Source organism: Aspergillus niger, assembly GCF_000002855.4.
Source record: "Aspergillus niger supercontig An01".
NCBI classification, from domain to species: Eukaryota; Fungi; Ascomycota; class Eurotiomycetes; order Eurotiales; family Aspergillaceae; genus Aspergillus; species Aspergillus niger.
In genome coordinates this window covers 1,686,135-1,707,755 of record NT_166518.1, presented here as the reverse complement: position 1 = coordinate 1,707,755, position 21,621 = coordinate 1,686,135, and the positions used below count along the sequence as shown (strand labels likewise).

Here is a 21,621-nt window from a genome sequence, read left to right as displayed (position 1 = left end):
GTATAGAGTCAATTCAATGAAATAACGCGGCTCGAGCAGAGGCTGAATCAGAAAGTCGTGGCGCGCGTCGACCATCACGTAGTCCCGTGATTTCAGAATGCTAACCTATTCTGGTAATATACTAGGATTCCAAGAGCGAAATACGGCATGCCAGCCGAACCTCGTGGGAACTTTAACATTGGCTTGTTGAAGTCATTGCATTACTTCTCTGTTAGCCCCCTGGCACTTTTGGACGTCACTATAGCCCTAGGATAGTCGCCTTGTTCCTCCTTTACCGGAGCAGGATAGTTGTTATCAGGACTTCATCTCTGCAGTCATACGATCCGCTGGCCGCGGTTCCATATTGTACAGCTGCCAAGGTGGAGTGGTTCTGGACGAATACTTCCAGGTCAGAGAGTGACTCTGGAAAGGTGGAGGACAGGAAAATGTCTCGAGCATCGTCAACGTCAGCTCCTCAGCTGACTCCCCAATTTTGTTTCAACGAGAGGTTGCTTAGAGGTATGCTCAGCTACGACCACCGTCAAGTCCACGGAGAGTAACTGCGCGGGGACTGACCCGGGGTATCCTGGCTGCGGTACAGATTTTCTACGAATTTCTAGATCGACCATTGATGATTCCATCACGCAAAACCTCAATGCCTTGTTCACCCCAGCTCGACAAGGATTCGATCCCTCTTCCACAGCTATCCGACAAATAGACGCCAGTGAAGGAAAGCAAATCGAACCAGCTGCCTGCCAGAGCTTTAAGGATAAGGTTTTGTTTCCATCATGGCAAGTCCGTTCGGATGTGCTCAACTATTGCGCCGGGGTGGCCACAAGTCCCGACCCGGAAGACCCGGATCTCATTCTGCAACAGACCGAATCTGCGGAGGATCGCGAGCATATTGTCGATGATCGTTTAGACCCATATGCGGCCCGGTTTTTGCCTCGAGAGGCACGGACTGAGTCGTTGGCCAACCTTGTCCGTACTCAACGGGGGGTCGAAGAAATTATACGCGCGCGCACATGGGGTCTGGTAACGGAAAGGTGTGGTGGCCCGTCCGAGGGCTGGGAAGAGGCACTTAACAAATGGCGTGAGAATAAACAACGAGAGCAGGCGCCACCGTCGACAGAGTGATTTGATCTCTGGGTCGAGTAGTAGTCACCGCATCGGTTATGGTTGAAGGCCTCCACTCCTTAGAGGTATCGTTTCCAGCTGCATATTGTCTGGTTACTGACCTGATTTGATGAGACTGGACATGCTATGTATATGATGTTGTAAGATAGCTGCATATAACAGGCGTTTCTTGGTTGGACCTGGGAGCCCAGGCGGGATGTGTAAATCAAAACATGAACTTGGCTCGAATCGCGTACTCTACCGTTTGTTACAATTAACATAACAGACCAGACCAGACCAGACCGTATGCTGTGAATACCCATTAGCGATGTAACTTGCCGACAATTGGGTGCATATGGAGGGTAAGTATCAGGGCTGCCAGGTTGCATCTGCAGGCCGCTTCGGATAATAATTTCGTCTGGTGCCGGGCAGCCCTCGAGGACGGCGGTCGGCAAGAACCTTCGAGTAAAAGCGATCGTTTGATCATACTATTTAAGCCGCTCGAACGGGTGAACCAGAGGATTGGATAGGGGCCAAGTATAATTTCAACATCCCCTAGGACGTGCATACTGTCGGAGTGTTGGTCATAGCTTATCGCTGCCTGATCGACTAATCGTCGTCCATCGTCATTCCTCCCCCGCGCACTTCGAGCTTCCGTCTTCGCACAGTCACTTGGCAAGTCCTTCACTGACCACCACCGGCCAACCACACTCACCATGCCGCAACCATTGAACTCCAAGGATGCGTCCTTGTTCCGCCAAGTGGTTCGTCATTATGAGAACAAGCAACACAAGAAGGGTGCGTTTGCGATCTCGATTGGACACGCTGGAGGTCTCCGCAAGTGGGCAGGAAAGCTGACTATGCTATGTTCCGAACAGGTATCAAGACCGCCGAACAGATCTTGAAGAAGAACCCCAACCATGGTGATACCTTGGCGATGAAGGCTCTTATTATGAGCAACATGGGCCAGCAGGAGGAGGCTTTTGTGCTGGCCAAGGAAGCCCTGAAGAACGACATGAAGTCGCACATCTGCTGGCATGTGTACGGATTGCTGTATCGGGCGGACAAGAACTACGAAGAGGCAATCAAGGCATACCGGTTTGCATTGAGGATTGAGCCGGACTCACAGCCCATTCAGCGGGATCTTGCGCTGCTGCAAATGCAGATGCGCGATTACCAAGGCTACATTCAGAGCAGGAAAGCCATGCTGCAGGCTCGCCCGGGATTCCGCCAGAACTGGACTGCTCTCGCGATCGCACACCACCTTTCTGGGGATCTGGAAGAGGCCGAAAAGGTTTTGACGACTTACGAGGAGACGCTAAAGATCCCCCCGCCAACTTCGGATATGGAGCATTCCGAGGCCGTTCTGTACAAGAACGTGATCATGGCTGAGGCCGGCAAGGTAGAACAGGCACTGGAACATCTGGAGAAGGTGGGACACAGAATTTCGGATGTGCTTGCTGTGATGGAGATGAAGGCGGACTACCTTCTGCGACTGGACAGAAAGGCCGAAGCGGAGGCAGCGTACATTGCGCTTCTGGACCGGAACCCGGAGAACTCGCTCTACTACGATGCCTTGGTCCGGGCGAAGGACATCCCTAGTGATGACCACAAGGCCAAGAAAGCCGTATATGACTCCTGGGTTGAGAAGTTCCCCCGTGGTGATGCGGCTCGCAGAATCCCCTTGGACTTCTTGGAGGGCGATGACTTCAAGCAGGCCGCCGACGCCTACTTGCAGCGCATGCTTAAGAAGGGTGTTCCCTCACTGTTTGCCAACATCAAGTCACTGTACAGCAACCCCGTCAAGCGTGACACAGTGCAAGAACTGGTTGAAGGCTACGTCGCGACGACGCCCCGGTCGAATGGCTCCGCGGAAGGTCAGTCCGGCGCCGACAACACTGAGTTCCTTTCTTCCTCCTACTACTTCCTCGCTCAGCACTACAACTACCACCTCAGCCGCGACTTGTCCAAGGCCATGGAGAATGTCGACAAGGCCCTTGAGCTATCGCCCAAGGCTGTGGAGTACCAATTGACCAAGGCCCGGATATATAAGCATTACGGAAACCTCGAGAAGGCGGCTGAAGAGATGGAGAAGGCCAGGCTGTTGGATGAAAAGGACCGTCACATCAACTCCAAGGCTGCCAAATATCAACTCCGCAACAACGAGAACGACAAGGCTCTTGACAATATGAGCAAGTTCACTCGTAACGAAACCGTTGGTGGAGCTTTGGGTGATCTACATGAGATGCAATGTGTCTGGTACCTGACCGAGGATGGCGAGGCCTACCTGCGCCAGAAGAAGCTCGGTCTCGCGCTGAAGCGATTCCATGCTGTCTACAACATCTTTGACACCTGGCAAGAAGATCAATTTGATTTCCACAGCTTCTCCCTTCGCAAGGGTATGATCCGTGCGTATGTGGACATGGTTCGCTGGGAGGACCGCTTGCGCGAGCACCCGTTCTACACCCGGATGGCCACCTCTGCCATCAAGTCTTACCTCCTCCTTCACGACCAGCCCGACCTGGCTCACGGACCCCTGCCCAGCGCCGCTGCTGACAACGACGAGGAACGTAAGAAGGCAGTCAAGAAGGCCAAGAAGGAGCAGCAGCGCCTGGAGAAGCTTGAAGCCGAGAAGCGTGAGGCCAGAAAGGCCGCAAGCACTAAGAACATTGACGGAGAAGTGAAGAAGGAAGACTCTGACCCACTAGGCAACCAGCTTGCCCAGACGCAAGATCCGCTCAAGGAGGCGACTAAGTTCCTGACACACTTGCTGGAGCATAGTCCCAAGAACATAGAGGCCCAGTGTCTCGGATTCGACGTTTACCTCAGGAGAGGTATGTTCGCCCTCTTACAAGTCATTGACATATACTAACCGCAACCCCAGGCAAGCACGCACTTGCTCTCAAGTGCCTCACCGCGGCCCATGCCATCGACGCATCCAACCCCACCCTTCACGTCCAGATCCTCCGATTCCGCAAGGCCCTGGATAGCCTTTCTGAGCCACTTGCGCCCCAAGTAGCTGAGGTCGTCAACACCGAGTTCGAGGCCTTGCTCCCCAAGGGCCAGAACCTCGAGGAATATAACAACACCTTCCTCTCGACCCACAAAGAGAGCGTCTCCCACCAACAAGCCGGTCTTACTAGCCGCCAGCTTCTGAAGCCCGAGTCCAAGCCTCAATGCGAGCAGGACCTCATCGCCACCCTCGACTCCAAGGACATTACCATCGACACTGCCCTGGCAGGCCTAGAGCTCCTGGGTGAGTGGGGAAGCAACCAAGCCGCAAAGTCTGCTTATGTCGAGAAGGCAAGCAGCAAGTGGCCTGAGGCGACGGTGTTCCGCCTCGACTAAAGTGATAGGACAGCTTTTCTTGGACTACTCATATTCAAACTTGCCTTATACTTTGAACCACTGTAACATGATTGGCGGAAAGGACTTTTTCCTTGTCTCATTAGCTTCTTCCTCTTCTCCTTCTCCTTCTCCTTATCCTTACCCATTCTTCTATCCTTAGAATTGATCAGCTACGAATCTGTAGCTGTAGCTGGTTTTTACCTGGGTGTACATATTCACCTGTACTTAAAAAGCCCGGGTATCATGTGGTGTGAGACGAAAACTATACAGCAAAATGCTTTCCGAGATGCATCGAGGCGTACTGTATTAGACATCTGAAATAGAGAATAGCCCACTCAAAACGGTATGTCTGGGGCTAGCTTAGTTGGGAAGCCTTCCACGTGAGAGATGATACTCGATTAGTGTGCTCCTTCAATGCCTGATGAGCCTCTTGTAGGGAGGTTGCATCCTCGAGTGATACATCTACACTAGACATGAAATACCTGACCAGTGAAGATCATCTTAGATTCGACTAATATACAGTTGATAAGGAGATGTCAATAGTTGTTAGTACAAATACCCATACATCCCGATAAAACACATTTCCCATGCAATGATCGTATCGGCCCCAAAATACCAAAGACAAAAAATAAGAATATGTCTATATACCTCTAACCCAAACACGGATAGAGATCTAAGAAACCCTTTCTATTTATGGTGACAATATCCTCCCCTCCCCGTACATCAATCTCGACAAGTGATTTACTCCTCATCAAGGTTGCCCAAGATGGGCTTCCTCCTCAACGTCTCCTCATCCTCTCCGTATCCATACTTCACCCACATGCGCTTCCAGAACGACACAGGAACAGGGCGTTCCTGACCCAGGATGTATTCCTGGCCTTCGAGGATGCGCTGAGCGCGGGCCTCTTCCTCAGGCGAGACGCTGTAGCGATGCATGCGGGAGGCGAGGCGCGGATCGATGACGATGTCGTCGAGCCACTCGCGTTCCTTGTCAGGGTTGGCTTCGTCCTTGCGGTGGACGGACTTATGCCATTCCCTTTCTTCCTCCTCGAGGACGGTCTGTTGTTCATAGGTGGTGTTGCCAAGGGTATCGTCGGAGATGGGGGAGGCATCCGAGGAGACGGAGCCGGTGTTGTAAGGGCGGCTGTATGAGGCCAGGACAATGGCTGCGACGTCGCGGCCTACGCTCTCGGCCATGTGGCGCTGGTTAAGGTAGCGGTAGAGTCTGATGGGGGTGTTGAGGAAACCCAGGATGTGGGGGAAGGCGATGGGAACGGAGCCTGAAAGAGTCTGGGGGATAGTACGCGGGAGGGGTTGCGATGAGTAGTCGGATGTGGAGATGTAAGCTGGTGTCGGTCCCACGGGTTTAGCAGGCTTCTCTTCCTTCTTTTCCTGCTCGGGGGCGTTGGCGTCGCCCTCCTTGGTCTCAGAGGCGGTCTCTGCGGCGGGTGTGCTGGATTCCACAGGAGCGGGATCCTCCGTGGCAGGAGGCGGAGGGGGAGGATCAAGAGGACCCAGCCAACCTTCATGCAGACCGCGAATATACTCCTTCCATGTGTGGCGACCGATGACCAAATCACCCTTCGGTCCGGGCTCCTCTATAACGCCCATCTGCGTCCTCGCGGCGAAAACGACATCTTCGACCGTGGGGTCCTCCACCACCGTACTCGGTTCGCCTGCCTTACGTCTCCACTTGCGAATGCGCTCCGCGTAACCAGCACGGATGTCGCCTTCCCTTCTGCCTTCGATGATTTGGTAGTCTAGTGCCGCTGCCACGAGGATCGGCTTAACGTATTCTTTGAAGTGGTCGCGAGCTACGCGGATACCGTCACCCGGTGGCGCGGACAGGAAGACGTTGATTTTGCGTCGGGTTTGCTCGATGGGAAGATGCTCCTTGGAGATGTGAGCGACGAGATCACTCCATTTTTGTTGCGCGCGGCGCTTCTCTCTCCGGTCGTAAATGACAGCTGCGGCGAACGAGCCGGTGATGGTGAAGAAGATCATCCAATTCCGAGAGGGAAGTTTCATGCGAAGGTTCGGCATTCCTTGAAGACTATTAGGTATAAGGATACTGGCTGAGGGCATTGGGGATCTATACCAAGCATTCTGAAGGCTGGGTTGGAGGGCTTGGGAGCGCTGGTAGACGCTGCGGACTGGGCCGGGCCTGAAGCCGCGGCGGAATTGGAAGACTCCGCCATAGTGTAGGGGGATGAAGGGAAAGGGTATAATAGAATCTGGGGTATATAATAAAGATACAGAAGAATAAAACTTTTGGTACGTAACAGGGAGCAGGAAGCACTCCCTCATGGCATGTCGTGAAGGGAAATGCATGATTGCCGAAAAAGTTCGGGATGCACTGCGCAGCTCCGGTCGGGACGAGGTTTATCCGGAGGCGAGGATGCCGAGTTGAAGCCGGAATCTGGAGGAGCAGCAGATTAACTGACTAGCAGATGCACCCCGGTTGAACTCAGTGCTGCATGCCACGGAAAATAAGTCTAAACAGACCGGATCTCAGATGATCTCCTGGAGTTCTAGATAGCAACTTCTGAATTTGTCAAGCTGGACGAATGTTCTGTAGGAGCCATGATTGGTTTATGCTGTTGGAGTCGACATTCATCATGGCTGAAGCACTAGTATTCTCTTATGGCATTAGTCTATCATAGTGTGGAATACACACACTAGACCTCTATTTTTGGACCCCTTTGAAACCAGTGAAGAACTTGTATAGTGAAGATGAAGATGGTCGCAGCAAATACTCTCTTTGTGAGACAGCATTCGTGGCACCAACCGAGCGCCGTACGAGTCTGGAACATTAAGCATCGGTCCCTTTTTGTAGTTCCCCCTCCTTCCCCCCGTGCTGATCGGACCATCAATTCTTGAGTGGTTGCAGTAGCATCGTGTCTTTCTTTTGGCATCATAGTATCCCCTGTCTCTGACTTCAATTCGGGGCCCTGAACCTGAAACATCAAGCTGGTTGCCCGACAGATAATACTACTAGAGAGGTTACGGGACTTGCCGCCATTGGGGCAGAAGAGCCAGCCAGCCTGTTGTTGTGCCTGGGCCTCTCCACTGCATTTCCCCCCTCTTCTAAGCCAATCTCAGGGACAGCGAGAAAGCGCTCCTGAAAGTGCCTGTCGAAGCCCCTTCGCCTCCTGAGGCCACCGCTCCTTCGGGCTCTTGTTTCCCCCTCCCCCTTGGATTCTTTTCCCATCTCCGTCCCAATTCTTCATCCACTCGTTCTCAACTCCCCCCGCTTTCCCTTAGCCTTCGTTCGGTAGTCGGGGAGGAAAGTTTTCCATCATGGATCCCAACAACAACAACCGACTCCACCTGAATTTCGGGTACAATGATCGTGGTTTCAATGCGGCGGCGGCCAACAACCGCGCCTATCCCACTACCCCCTCCGCCTTCCCCCAGCCGATCTACCAAAACCAGGGTCCCCAGGATTACATGGACGCCCAGAACGGTGCCTACGCTCAAGGTGGTTATTTCATGGCCAATCCTTACCAAGCTCAGGCAGCCTACGGCCAGCCGCATTATGGCCAGAACCTGCAATCCCCTCAGCCCGCCTACCAATCCCGCATGGGTTACAGCGCGAACGATGGCACCAACGGTTTGATCCAGCAGTTCTCGAACCAGGATCTGAACTCCCCTCGCTCGGGTTTCTTTGCTCGTTCTGCCTCGCCAGCCCAGCGACCCCGAACTGCCGGCTCCCCCGCCCCCGGGCAGCAACAGCCAGGCCACCTGGCGCCTCCTATGCCTCGTAGCCCTCGCACCCCCGCGGAGAACGAAGAGTTGCAGCGGTACCCGGAACGTTACTCGGAGAATGTTCACAAGCGTGGCAAGGCAGCCAAGGAGCTGGTCAGCGTCTTCTTCAATGAGAACATTGAGCGCGCACGCGATCGCAACATGCGGTGAGTATTCCACACAATGCCACGGCCCCCCTTCCCAACTCACCAGGGAACCTGGTATCGCTGACCCGGGTGCTTTTTATAGGTCTGCTGAGCTGGACAAGATGATCCGTGAACCCAGTATTCCCAAGGAGAACAAGTGCAAGGACGCAGAGGTGCTTGCTAAGAAGGAATCGAATTTCCTCCGGTTCCTTCGCACCAAGGAGACCCCGCAGAACTTCCAGACCATCAAGATCATCGGAAAGGGCGCGTTTGGTGAAGTGAAGCTGGTACAACGGAAGACCGATGGCAAGATTTACGCACTGAAGTCGTTGATCAAAACGGAGATGTTCAAGAAGGACCAGCTGGCTCACGTTCGCGCGGAACGTGATATCCTTGCTGATTCCAAGGACAACCCGTGGTTGGTGAAGCTGCATGCTTCTTTCCAGGACACTGCCTACTTGTATTTGCTGATGGACTTCTTGCCTGGTGGTGACTTGATGACCATGTTGATCAAGTACGAGATCTTCTCCGAGGATATTACTCGGTTCTATATGGCCGAAATTGTCATGGCGATCGAGGCTGTTCACAAGCTCGGCTTCCTTCACCGGTAAGTACTAGATGCTCGATGCTGCCAGCAGATGCAAAGTTGAAGTTTCACGGGGCGGCAGGTGCTAATTGTTTTTGTCTATAGTGATATCAAGCCTGATAACATCCTTCTGGATCGCGGTGGTCACGTCAAGCTGACGGACTTTGGTCTGTCCACGGGAGGAAAGAAGACCCACGACAACTCCTACTATCAGAATCTGCTGAAGAACTCGACGTCAAAGGACAAGAACCGCAACTCTGGTTACTTTAACGATGCGATCAACCTGACAGTCTCCAACCGTGGCCAGATCAACACCTGGAGAAAGTCTCGTCGTGCAATGGCATACTCGACGGTCGGAACTCCGGACTATATCGCCCCCGAGATCTTCAACGGCCAAGGATACACCTACCTGTGCGATTGGTGGTCTGTAGGTGCTATCATGTTCGAGTGCCTTGTGGGTTGGCCCCCGTTCTGCGCGGAAGACACCACCGACACCTACCGCAAGATTGTGAACTGGAGAGAATGCTTGTACTTCCCCGAGGAACTTACCCTTTCGCGCGATTCCGAGGGTCTCATCCGAAGGTAAGCTTTGTGCACATCATATGCTTATGTATCATGCTAATCCCGGATTAGCTTCCTCTGCGACGCAGAACACCGTATCGGAAGCGATGGCGGCCAATTCGGCGGCGCAACGCAGATCAAGAACCACCCCTTCTTCCGCGGCGTCGTTTGGGAGCAACTGCGCAGCATCCGCGCGCCGTTCGAACCAAGATTGAGCTCGAACATTGACGTGTCGTACTTCCCGATCGATGAGATTCCTCAGGAGGATACGAGTGCCATCCACCGCGCTCAGGCTCGCGCCATGCCGGACGAGCAGGAGGCGGAGATGAGCCTTCCATTTATCGGATACACTTACAAAGCGTTCAACGCCTTCCAGGGAAATTGAAGATACAGTCGACATCCGAGTGTCCTTGTGAACCCACGATAGACGTCATTGAAGAGTCCGACAGCGGGCGGGCTTGCATTGATGGCTTTTCAGTGGCGCATTTAGGTTCTGGTCTCGGGCATCCCCTTGTGCATCAGTTTCATCCAGCATCTAGCGCATTTGACATTTCGCCTCAGTTGGTCACGACCTAGCATTGTTCATTTCCTATTACCTTCTTGATTTTGCATCCGTGTCGCGAGACGACGATTGCTAGCTACCGACTGTATCTAACCGGGGATACATATGAGTGGATATCATATCATGTATTAGAAAAGCCCGCGAATGCCGGACTGTGTTTCGTAGCTATTTAGCATTTAGCCAATGCACAATATTGCGGTAGAGGTTGGTCTCCTCTAGTAGAGCTGTAATCGTTGGTAAATCGTATCATTAGAAGTAAAAAGAGGGCATGGTATTGATGCGAAGCCACCCTAATGCATAACACAGCAGTAGAATAGAAAGAACGATAGCCACAACATTTTGCCAGCAAAGCAAGCCCATGAAACGCCAGATCCGACCTTCAATAGGAAATCAACAGCAACAATGAGAACATTCACCACTCCCATCCCCTCAAAACACAATCAACAAGGCCCCAAATCAAGCCTTATTTTCAATAGGCGCCAACCCCGGCACACCCGAGAACCTCTCCTCTCTCTCCGTCTTGAACATAATCTGGACCCAAAACTCCTTACTATCCTCATCAAACCAAGTCCAATACCGTCCCTCGCGCCGATCAATCTCCCTCGCCTGCAACTTAAACCCACAAGTCTGATACGGCTCCGCAGCGACAACCAAATACTGGAAATTCTTGTCCGGCGGCTCCTCCACCTTCTGCTCAAACGCCGACATAAACCGCACCTTAGGCGTAACTCCCGGCGTAATCTCCTGATACTGCAACTGGAACAACATCCCCAGCTGTCTCGTCAACGGATCCCGAATCTTCGTGATCTTGTACCCCGGTCGTCCGATCTTGATCGTCTGCTTCTTGACCTGCACGCCCATCGCCCCGGGAATGGACGACGGGTCTTGGTTCTTGCCCTCGCGCTGTTCGCGCGCCGCGCGCCGCGCAAGGTTCGTTTGGTGTTTCCGCCCCTGCGTGTGCGCTAGGTAGGACCCGTCGTTTTGGTGCACTGTGAGACATAGTCTGCATTCGAAGCTGCCGACGTGGTTCTTGAAGAAGTAGGGGTCTTTGTCGAGGTCGATTGTTTCCAGGGCCAGTTTGCGGAGACGTTCGCGTCGGTCGGCGTTCGTTGCGGAGTGGGAGGCGACGCCGCCGCCGCCAAATTTGGAACCGGCGCGGTTCTGTTTAGGGGGGTTTTGTTAGTAATGTGGTTTGTATATAAAGAATGTAATTGTGCTTACCTGGTAATCCATGCTGCCGGGTTGTGGTTGTGGAGATGGACAGCAGTGGAAAGTGAGGTGATGATATCGTAGTGTCGAGGAAGTTCTGCTTCGCCGATTTGGGGATTAGCTTCTGCCTCAGGCAGAACAAGTTATGTAAGCGGGGTGTGGGTTGCGATTGGTGGAGCGGGGCGAGTGGGAAATCCGTCACATGCTGGGACGCTCGTTGTATTTGTTCGGAGCTGTAGATTTATGAGTTACGGTTCTCGGCGATTTTAGAATGCAGGCTGCGCACGTAGGCCAACGGCGGTCCTATGCTGGGGATTTGTGTACCGTTCGCTACGTGGGTACTGTTGAGGGCACCTCTGGAGAATGGTTGGGAGTCGAATGGGATGACCCGACTCGGGGGAAGCATTCGGGAGAGCATCGCGGGGTGAGATATTTCACTTGTAAGTATCCTCTTTCTCTCCTGGGTCTTGGAGATTCGTATATTAGTTAGATTGCATACTCACATGTTGCAGGCAAAAGCAAACACCCTACGGCAGGGTCATTCGTGCGTCCGTCTCGCCCGGCAGATAAACCTCGAGGATTCATCGAGGCCCTGCGCGAGAAGTACGCTTCCGAGTTCCTCGAGCAAGAAATTGCTAGGCAAGCACATGGGAATGACACCACGGGTGACCCTCTGCACAAACCCATCGAGATCAGTGGTAAGGTCGTTGAGGAAGTCGGCTTCGACAAAATCCGGAAGCAGCTTGCCAGGCTCCAAGAGCTGAAGATCGTGCTTCTTGATGGTTTGCAAGTTGCGGGTGTGCTGGGGCATGATGCATCAGCTACAGAGATCGAATCCGCGTATGCGGAAATCGAGCAGACTTGCCCACAGATCACCGAGCTGGATCTGAGCCGGAACTTGTTGACGACTTGGGGTGGTGTAGCTCGGATTTGTGAGCGGTTGAACTTCCTTAAGGCGCTGAAGCTTATGTAGGTTCCCTTGGACTGTGGTTCTTGATTTGGGTTGAGCTAACATGGCAACAGAGGAAACCGGCTTGGTCCTCTCGAGGAGGGGTTGAAGTTCGAGGGCATCACAGCACTGCATATTGACGAGACACTTCTAACATGGGAGGAGATATCAGCATTGACGTATCAATTCCCCGTTCTCAGCACACTCTCTGCTTCAGCGAACCAACTCTCAATGCCCACAACTCCTCTATCCAACACCATCACCCGCCTTACCCTAGAAAACAACGACCTCAACACCCTATCCTCTATCAAATCCCTCACCTCGCTCTCAAGACTAGAGCACCTCTCCCTCCGCGGAAACAATATCTCCACTATCTACGACACAAATAACACCTCAGACACAGCCCTCCAATTCCCCCAAAGCCTCCACTCTCTCGACCTATCCCGAAACAAGATCACCACATGGGACTTCATCAACCACCTCCCCGCTCTATTCCCAGGTCTAGACACCCTCCGAATATCCGCCAACTCGCTGTACGACCAGCCCGTCGGCCCATCCCACATCACAGGCGTGCCCGAGAAACCCATGACAGTGGATGAAGCGTACATGCTGACGCTATCTCGCATTGGGTCTCTACGAATGCTTAACTACGGCAAAATCACACCTAAGGACCGCAATAATGGAGAATTGTACTATCTCTCTCTCATTGGAAAGGAGCTATCCGCTTCCCCGGAGACCGCAGAAGCAGGCATCCTTGCTAAGCATCCTAGATACTCAGAGCTATGTGATCTATATGGTCAGCCTGTGATTAGGAGGGCCGAGTCCGGGACTGGCGGTGCTGCTGTGAACCCGCGGTCTGTTGCTGCAAGGCTGGTGAAGTTGGTGTTTCATCTATCTCAGACTGAGGTTGTCGCCCGAGAGGGAAGTTCTATCAACGCTAAAGAAGTCCCTCGGTCGTTCGATACATACCAAGTCAAGGCTATTGTTTCTCGACTTTTCGGACTACAGCCCTACAGCTTTAGGTTGGTCTGGGAGACCGATGAGCTGGACCCAGTAAGCAAGGAGAAGATGGAGGATGATGAGGGCTGGGATAGTGAAGATGATGGGGAGGGAGGTATCGATGATGCTAAAGAGCCGGAGGGGAAGGTGCCTGGGGAGCTGGGGTTCGTGAAACGCGAAGTCGAGCTCGTGGATACTACGAAGGATATCGGGTTTTGGTTCCAGTCGGATATCGCTGAGGCGAGGATTAGGGTTGAAGTTTTGGCCTAATCTATTCGGTGTAAAGCTAGAACATGCTGTGCGATAAATATCAATACCCTTCGGCCGAACTTTATGTTCTATTAAGCCAGTCAAATTTATGTCCGTTCTAATGTACATTGAACACCAGAGCACAGGTCTGTCTCAGTGGATGGTTCCATTTTATCGTAAGCAATAAAACCAATAATGTATTATTGTCCAATTCTTCACTATATTCTGCGTGTTCAATTATCAGTATACTTTGTTCTATTATATGTAATATCCTTCTGCTGATACACATACACTGAAACATGATTCACTACAATATATAGACAGTATTATTTGTATATAGATTGTAAAACATATAAAGAAGAAATTGAGAAGCTTATGCTAACAGACGGAAATCTACAAGCTTGTTTTATTTTTTTCTTTTCCCCCTCACACCAGAACCAATATCCGTTCCAACTGGATTGCATATGGAACCAGTAAATATACCTGTCTCCAGATATGCAGCGGCAAATTTGGTAGCAACAATAACGCTGAATGCACCGCTACTAACCCATAATGCCCATGTATATAAATAAAATATATATAGCAATCAACACCTCGATCACCCGTCCCATCCAGAACTTCCCAGCTAGGTCCTACATACTATGCATGCGTCTCCTTTAAGACCCAATCCTTACCCTATATCTGCGTAGACAATACATGAACCGTGCGACCGACATCCCTAGCCGAGGTCCAATCAAGGAATAGTCCATCCAGTGCTGATGCGAGATTTACCCATCTCGCAGCTTGCTAATGCAGCTTCGGATCTCGACATGCCGCGATAACTTAATCTCTACGTCCATTCAAGTATCAATGAAGATTATTTCGACAGTTGTCACAATATACACTGTTTAGTAGTATTCCGGCTATCTTTTGAAACATTTTCATGGGTGTAGGTACACTATAAACTTATTTATTTGTGGTGGGTAACTCAGTAAACTCTGTAATATAAATATATAGTGGTATGCTATCAGATACTATTGTTCCGTACACGGCAGAAACCAAGCGTTCATCCACATCACAACCACCCATGCCACAACGAAATCCCTACCTACACAGACGGTTCAATTAAGCTCTACCACCAAGGCGAACCCTGGACGCCACAATGGCAGACAACTGGAGACTGTGTGGGTAAACGCGAGGCCCTAAGAGCGCGCCGGACCGAGTTATCCGTATCCCCGAGGAGGAGACCGTAACGGTTGATCTCCTCCGACCCCATAAGGCCCACATACTAGTCAAGGACTCGGAGATAATAAATAGCCTAGCGGAGAAATCATCAGCCGTAATTGTGAGTGAGTTCGTCTTTTATCTCGTAATCTAGAGGTCGGGAAAGGGGTTGTAGGATGTGCTTAATCGGGTTGGAAATGCTAGGATTGTCTTGGATGTCTAGGAGACCATAGAGAAGGTATCATTTTGAGATGCAGCTAATCCTATTGATATCTGAGTCGTATTTTTCCCACCATAGATTCATTATTGCAAGAAGATAAATATGCACCGTAGTCGTAAGACACCTGCAAATGCGCGATCATGAGCTTTCTCCTTTTTTTTCTTCCCCGGCTTTCCTTTCTCTTTATGTTTAACCCTTTCCCTGATGACACATGATCCAATGCGAATTCAAAAGCCGAAACGACCGTATCATGCAAATGCAAGCAAGTTATTCATAAGACATGCCCGATACAACTCATAGAACAAAGAAAGGTCCTCTTTTTCTGATCTGCGGACCCTTCCAGGTGAACAACGAGATGCAGAAGGGATACAGCACTATCGGTAGTGCTGCGAAAACTATATACGGGACCTTGGCTCCACCAGGTTGCTTGATCCACTGAGGGAGATAGAAAGGGGGATGGAATGTCTGGACAGCAAAGAAGAATTGGAAGACAATAGCTACCTCTGCTGCATCTTCCGGGTAACACTCCGTCATGTATGTCAACAGGACAGTGACGAGGACTTCCTGTCCGAAAGTGAAGAGACCGATTCCAGTGAGGGCTGCAGCCCAGCTGTCACCATATTCGAGTTCAAGTCCGTACAGGAGGAGACCAGCCTAGATGGGTATGTCAGGCTTATTGTTTGTATTTTGGCTTTTCCTTCAAAACCTCAACTTACCGAGATGGTGATGAGAGCAGACCACGCAAGATGAAGCAAACGTTCCGGTCTCCACTCCTGACCTCGTCGTAAGGAGTATTTGGCGACCATATCGCAGAGTGGCCCACCAAAAATCTCACCAATGCCGGCACCAATGATACCGGAGAAGTAGCAAAAGCCAACTTGAGCCAAGTTAAAGTGAAAGCGGCTCTTGCTACCGAAGTTGAGCGCAAATCCGGCCGTGTTTCCGACTTCAGTCATGTTTGCGACGCCAAACCAGAAAGACGGAAGAACAACGGCGGGATAAGCGAACATCTTGTATGGCTTGCGGAAGGTTTGGCCCCAAGTCTCTTCCTTGGGGACCACTGGTTTGCGAAACTTCATGCGGGACAGGAACGTGGACTTCTTCCGGTCGGAAGGCTTGGACTCGGCGCTGGTTTTCTCGTTTCGTGTATAGATGGTTTCGGGCACTGAAGGGTGAGAGAAAAAAAGCAATTAGTAAAGCTAGACCCCAAAGTGCCACAGATAAACAGAGTTAAACTTACCAAAGAAGATCTGGGCAACGAATTGTGTGGCGTACAGGATGGCTGCGATGTACATGGACCACCGCCATCCGAGGCTCTTATTGTATGCAATCGAGCCACCAGCGACACCGCCCACATACGGACTAATAACGAGCAAAATGCTATTTACACCCATCCGCGACCCCTTCTCATGCAAGAAAAACATATCAGAAATAGCAGCGGGTCCGATGGACAACCCAACGCTGCCACCTACATTCATGAGCATGCGACAAGCTAAACACTGCGCATATGTCTGGGATCGAGCCACCCCGATCGCGCTGACCAAGGTCATCAGATTGCCAATGAGAAGTACTGGCCGTCGACCTATTCGGTGGCTCATCGGGATCCAGAAGAAGGAGGTTATTGCGTTTAAGATGGAAGGTACAGATCCGATGTACGTCGCGGTTGTCTCGGGGACATTGAATTCTTCAGCCAGCTCCAATGCATCAGGAGCCTAAGGGATCTATTAGGAGAGGAGATAAAAAGAGTAGGAAAGTTCAGTAGACCTACAATCAACGTGGCCGAGAATTTGACCAGGAATGATTCGAACGCGAGGACCATAAGAGCTGCAATTTTGGTGAATTGGCTCCAATTCTATAGGAAATCCCTCTACTGTCAGGACATCATTGATCAGTAGTTTCTGTGAGGACAGCGAACGAACCAAGGGATCCTCTGGATCATCACTGGGCTGGGGGACCAGAGGGATGCCTTGTGCGGTGGTCTTGATTCTAGCATTGGCCTCCGGGTCCCCCGATGACATGGACTTTTCTTGGAGAACTTCCACAGATTGAAGCTCCTTTACGTCCGCCATTTTGACACCAAGCAAGCGCTCTTGCTGGATAATTGGGGAAGAAGAAGACAGGGGGGCATTCTTCAGAAATTTATCGTCACGGCAAGCGCCGAGACGCTATCGCGGGGGAGAATATTGACGCGGAGCTCCAGAGGCAAAATCCGGAGTCAAGTCGCGAGTAGAAGTAGTAGTAGTAATAGATAAGAGATCTTCGGAAGCTGTCAGAACTGAAAAGCGAACGTGCAGACTGGACGGCATGCATGCTTGCCGCCAGTTTTGTGCGTGGGCTTAATCTCGAGCCCGCGCTATCTGGACCGGTCGTTCACGCTAAGGCCGTGGCTGCATATCGCCAGCAATTTGTAGCTCACGCCGTCCGTTATAGTCTGTTATACCCCTGTCAAGCTCGAAAATAGTCACCCACCTCCGAGAATACATAATCAATCCCTCCGGAACACACCGGCTACATGCAGACCGCAACTCCTCCTTCTCCTCCATTCAGCCCTCCCGGAGGATCTCCCGGTTGATCAATCCGCAACCAAAGATGGCCACAACAAGCAAAAAGTCAGATCGACGAGTTCCACCCGAGCAACGGAAGCGCACGGAGCACAGCTGTGACCGTTGCAAATCAAGAAAGCAGAAATGCCAACGGCTTCCAAATGAAGACCGCTGTGAGCATTGCATACGCATGAACTATGGCTGCAAGGTCACCAGGCCCCGAAAGCAACGGCTCTATGGCAGCGCCGAGCTCGTGCGTTACAAGATTGCACTGCTTGAGGCGCTGGTAAAGGGGCTTGTTCCCAGTGCAGACCTCAATTCCATTGAGAGCATGCGAGAACTTGGACAGTCCTTAGGCATTAAGCTTCCGGAAGAGGTGGATAACACGTATCCACCCCTGCTCGAGATGATCCAAGCAAGCGAAGAAGCAAACCCGAACAAGAACGAGGAGCTGGTTCGTGACATGGAGGGCCAGGAACAGTATATCGGGCCTGCGAGCTCCTATTTTTTCCAGATGAAGCTCCGTGCCCTCTTGGGGCTTCATCGCCAGGCCCAGGGAGGAAAGTTTCAGATGTACCTCTTTGGCCGCAACCCTTCCGAGGACACCTTGAGATATGCTAGAGAGATCCTCACGGAGGCCGATATTCGAGCAGTAGCAGAACCCCAACAAGTCGAGGTCAGCGCTAATGCTGTCCAATATCCTTCTCCTTTGCTCGATCGCTCCGTCATCAATGGGCTCATTCGAGCTTACTTCGATAACGTCAACATCGACTTCCCGGTCCTCCACGAAGCCTCTTTCTTGGAAATATACGATGTGTGGCGACTTTCCCCGCAATCCGTTGATCGAGCGTGGGTATGTGAACTGTTGTGCGTATTGCTTCTGGGTCGGCGAATTAGTCCGCTGGGGACAACGGAGACCCAGCAGCAAAAATGGTGGACCCACGTGGAATCCCTTCTGCCCACAATTATTTTCACCAACAATATCCTTTCGGTCCAGGCCTTGATGCTGGCTGCTTTGCATCTTCATAACACGAATCATCGTGATGCCTGCTGGACCTTGACCGGGGCAGCGGCCCGCATTGCAATCGCCATTGGACTCCATCGAGACGAGATCATCTGTGAGGGACCTAGACTGGCTAAGGAGCTCAGGAAATCACTGTGGTGGACACTGTATGCTTTCGAGCAGATCCAGGTCTCTTCCCATGACCGGCCCAGTGCTATCGATAGCACCATGTGTTCTACTACCTCGCCCCATGAGAGAGTCCTTGGTATGGGATCCTCCAACTGGCCCCCGACCTACACACTCTGGTCCGCACGGCTTGTTACTATCTTAGGCTTAGTATGCCGTGCCTTACCAACTGCCACGAGCGAGAATGGTCGCACAGGTCTCCTCTCCCCGACAGCTGGGTTGCTCCGGGATTTAAGCCGGTGGCTTTATTCCCTACCCCAGCACCTAACTCTCAGCGTATTGAGGACCTTGCCAGATGGCTTCAAGAGACCCGTTCTCTTGTTACACATCCAGTATCATTATACTGTATCCTTGCTCACTCGCTGTGCATTGCTGCAACTCCTTGCCTCCGTATCGCAGAACTCAGAAGCTAACCCCAACGATGAAGAGGTCAAAGCGAATGCCAAGGTTTGTTGCGAGTCTGGTAGAAAGGCTTGTGAGCTACTGCTGCAGCTGGACGAACTGGGGAAATTCAACCCAGTGACCTGGTGGGACGTCTATTACGTGTACTCGTCGACTTTGGTCTTGACGTTGAGTATTCTGTGCGACCGAGCGCGGCCCGACAGCGACAAGACTGTCACTGACAAGGATGTTTCGTTGCTCCACGACTGTGCGAGTATGCTCATGCGCCATTCGTCCAACCCAATGATGCCTGCTACCATGCTTCGCTGGACCGGCGCCATACGGGACGTTGACGTGCTGCTTAACGAAAGGTCGGCCCCCGCTCAACCGCCACCAGTCCGCGATGATCCGGTCAACAATGAACCAGTCTCGGAAAATGCTCTGGTCCCTCTTGGTTCGTCGATGAGAGAGATAACTGCTCCTTATTCTGGTATGGAAGTGGCACTAGGCCCTAGCACCGAGCTCGCTGTGTCTCAAATGGGTTTAATTAACATGCCCTTCCAAAATTATGGAGCGGGCATGGACCCCCTCACGGATCAGAGCGTGGCTCAGATGGATCCGACTATGGTGTATGCTAATGGCGGCCACATAGACCAGTTGATGTCGATGCCGCTCTTGGGCGACGACAATGCTATCTTCTCCTGGGATTCGATTGGATCCATGTTACTGGGGACAGAGGCATTCAATGGTCATTTGGACTGTAATATGTGATGATTGGGGTGGCGCCGGGTTCTCTTCAGTGGTGTTCTAGATGACACGCCTCTGGAAGGGCCCTAGACGTCGGGGGTGTGCGTAAGATGGATTGTTGTGGAAGCAGAAGAAGCGTTTGCAAGTGAACGATACGTAAGTGACATTTGGCATTTCATCGAAAGTCGCTAGACGCATATACCCAAAACAAAGCTAATTTGCTCCTGAGCTATCAACCAGCGGCCGCACGATCCCGACTAGCCATGCTTTCGGATGTTCGACTGCTGAGGGAATTTGACGACGGAAATGCCTAGGCGCCATTTGCTTTTTTTCTTTGTTCTTTTTTTTTTTTTTTCTTTTGTCTCTTTTTCCTGTTTTTGTCCTTAGAACGATCACATGTCATTTCGATAGCTTCGACACTAAGAATGGTACAATCAATGTTAGAAGTGGAGATTTCAGCGTTATTATCGGTCATAATCGTGACTGAGACATCTGTACCAGGGCTATAAACCACCGACGGGCAAGCTCAATATCCGCTTTCAAATCGTGATCCCAGATCCACAAAAAGCGTTGATTAAGATTTGCGACGATCTCGGCCAAGTCCGTGCCCAACTGCGGATGCGTGAAAGTATAGAGCGTCCCCGCCTCTTGACTCGTGGTTACGACTGCTTGCGCCCGTGGCCGTCGAATACTGTCATAAACCTGGAATGCGTGGGTAATTTCGGAGCGATTCTTGGCGAGACCCAGAATGTGAGACATGATAAGAGAATCCTCCAGGCATTGTCCAGCGCCGGCAGCTTGATGAGGCGTAGTGCCGTGGGCCGAGTCCCCCAGGAGACAAATTCGTCCGTTATAATAGGTGGGTGTGTCAGGATGGTGCCATAGAGACCATTGTAATGGTTTGGCCCACTGTTAAGGCTCATTAGCTGTTCTAGGCAAAGACGATCATAAGGGCTAACACGCACGTCCAATAATTTGAGAAGGTGCTGATCAACCTCCGCAAAATCGGCCACCATCTCCTCCTTAGTGACATCCTTGGTCCATTGTGGATGTGTCCAAGGTCCATCCATCATCTTGATGGCTACCACATTGAGCTCGGTGCCGCGTGAAATTGGAAACGTCATGATATTCTTTTTATGGCTGACAAACGCCTTCGCGTCTCCAGCATGGTCCCCGAGAAGCCGCTGGGCATCTTCCATTGGAACGATCGATCTGTAGACATACTTGCCACTAAAGATAGGTTGCACCTTGTCTGGGTATAGTGTCCCTAGGACGGCTTGCCTCGTCGGGCCCTTCACGCCGTCACATCCAATAACCGCATCTGCCTCCGCAATACTGCCGTCTTCAAATGTGATAATAATTTTGCTGTTCTCTCCCGTCTGATTGATATGTTTGACCCTTTTGTTGAACTGTACACGCTCTTGCGGAATTAAGCTGGTCATTATTTCTAGGAGATCACGGCGATGTGCGCTGGTTCGGGTGTAGAACTCCGCCCCAAACGGGGCCGGCTGCCAGCCCCGTTTGGCGCCGAATCCTTCTTCGGCATACAGCACTTCCATCGCTATGTGCTCCTTGTTCGGCGTCAAATTTCCGGAAGATATTTGATTGTACAATTGTCGGAATCTTGTGTCTATCAATTCCATCGCATGAAGCGCATTTGGCCCCAGGCCGATCCCTGCACCCACTGCACTAAATTGCGCGGCCGACTCATACAATGTGTAAGAGACGCCCCGATTAGTGAGTCCAATGGCTAGAGCCAGTCCTCCTATGCCTGCTCCGACGATAGCAATATGCATGGTATCCGATCCTGCTTGTCCTGATATGCTCGCTGCTGGCTGCGCCATAGTGTATTGGCCAATAATGGCGTTCTCGTAGCAACCTTATGCC

At 51.6% G+C, this 21,621-nt stretch overlaps 9 protein-coding genes across 9 annotated transcripts; 5 read left to right on the top strand and 4 right to left on the bottom strand.

The window, feature by feature from the left end:
• Positions 1 to 425: 425 nt before the first annotated feature.
• On the top strand, positions 426 to 1,625 carry An01g07210 (uncharacterized protein; the record flags this gene model as incomplete). The annotated part of the gene is made up of 3 exons (XM_001389108.3): positions 426 to 498; positions 581 to 1,112; positions 1,469 to 1,625. 3 exons carry the CDS (start codon positions 426 to 428, stop codon positions 1,623 to 1,625), a joined length of 762 nt encoding a protein of 253 aa, XP_001389145.3.
• A 186-nt stretch (positions 1,626 to 1,811) lies between these two features.
• Positions 1,812 to 4,443, top strand: An01g07200 (uncharacterized protein; the record flags this gene model as incomplete). Its single annotated transcript, XM_001389107.3, has 3 exons — positions 1,812 to 1,893; positions 1,974 to 3,929; positions 3,980 to 4,443. 3 exons carry the CDS (start codon positions 1,812 to 1,814, stop codon positions 4,441 to 4,443), a joined length of 2,502 nt encoding a protein of 833 aa, XP_001389144.1.
• Positions 4,444 to 5,184: 741 nt separating this feature from the next.
• On the bottom strand, positions 5,185 to 6,528 carry An01g07190 (uncharacterized protein; the record flags this gene model as incomplete). Its single annotated transcript, XM_001389106.3, has 1 exon — positions 5,185 to 6,528. The coding sequence occupies one exon, from the start codon at positions 6,526 to 6,528 to the stop codon at positions 5,185 to 5,187; it is 1,344 nt and encodes a 447-aa protein (XP_001389143.3).
• Positions 6,529 to 7,743: 1,215 nt separating this feature from the next.
• On the top strand, positions 7,744 to 9,868 carry An01g07180 (uncharacterized protein; the record flags this gene model as incomplete). The annotated part of the gene is made up of 4 exons (XM_001389105.3): positions 7,744 to 8,357; positions 8,440 to 8,943; positions 9,028 to 9,504; positions 9,556 to 9,868. The coding sequence occupies 4 exons, from the start codon at positions 7,744 to 7,746 to the stop codon at positions 9,866 to 9,868; spliced, it is 1,908 nt and encodes a 635-aa protein (XP_001389142.1).
• A 633-nt stretch (positions 9,869 to 10,501) lies between these two features.
• An01g07170 (uncharacterized protein) lies at positions 10,502 to 11,278 on the bottom strand (the record flags this gene model as incomplete). The annotated part of the gene is made up of 2 exons (XM_001389104.1): positions 10,502 to 11,206; positions 11,267 to 11,278. The coding sequence occupies 2 exons, from the start codon at positions 11,276 to 11,278 to the stop codon at positions 10,502 to 10,504; spliced, it is 717 nt and encodes a 238-aa protein (XP_001389141.1).
• Positions 11,279 to 11,525: 247 nt separating this feature from the next.
• An01g07160 (uncharacterized protein) lies at positions 11,526 to 13,472 on the top strand (the record flags this gene model as incomplete). Its single annotated transcript, XM_001389103.1, has 3 exons — positions 11,526 to 11,694; positions 11,767 to 12,223; positions 12,278 to 13,472. 3 exons carry the CDS (start codon positions 11,526 to 11,528, stop codon positions 13,470 to 13,472), a joined length of 1,821 nt encoding a protein of 606 aa, XP_001389140.1.
• A 1,696-nt stretch (positions 13,473 to 15,168) lies between these two features.
• On the bottom strand, positions 15,169 to 16,943 carry An01g07150 (uncharacterized protein; the record flags this gene model as incomplete). The annotated part of the gene is made up of 5 exons (XM_001389102.1): positions 15,169 to 15,528; positions 15,591 to 16,039; positions 16,115 to 16,586; positions 16,643 to 16,726; positions 16,794 to 16,943. The coding sequence occupies 5 exons, from the start codon at positions 16,941 to 16,943 to the stop codon at positions 15,169 to 15,171; spliced, it is 1,515 nt and encodes a 504-aa protein (XP_001389139.1).
• Positions 16,944 to 17,463: 520 nt separating this feature from the next.
• An01g07140 (uncharacterized protein) lies at positions 17,464 to 20,048 on the top strand (the record flags this gene model as incomplete). Its single annotated transcript, XM_059749143.1, has 2 exons — positions 17,464 to 19,735; positions 19,975 to 20,048. The coding sequence occupies 2 exons, from the start codon at positions 17,464 to 17,466 to the stop codon at positions 20,046 to 20,048; spliced, it is 2,346 nt and encodes a 781-aa protein (XP_059603218.1).
• Positions 20,049 to 20,205: 157 nt separating this feature from the next.
• An01g07130 (uncharacterized protein) lies at positions 20,206 to 21,578 on the bottom strand (the record flags this gene model as incomplete). The annotated part of the gene is made up of 2 exons (XM_059749137.1): positions 20,206 to 20,643; positions 20,730 to 21,578. 2 exons carry the CDS (start codon positions 21,576 to 21,578, stop codon positions 20,206 to 20,208), a joined length of 1,287 nt encoding a protein of 428 aa, XP_059603217.1.
• Positions 21,579 to 21,621: the final 43 nt, after the last annotated feature.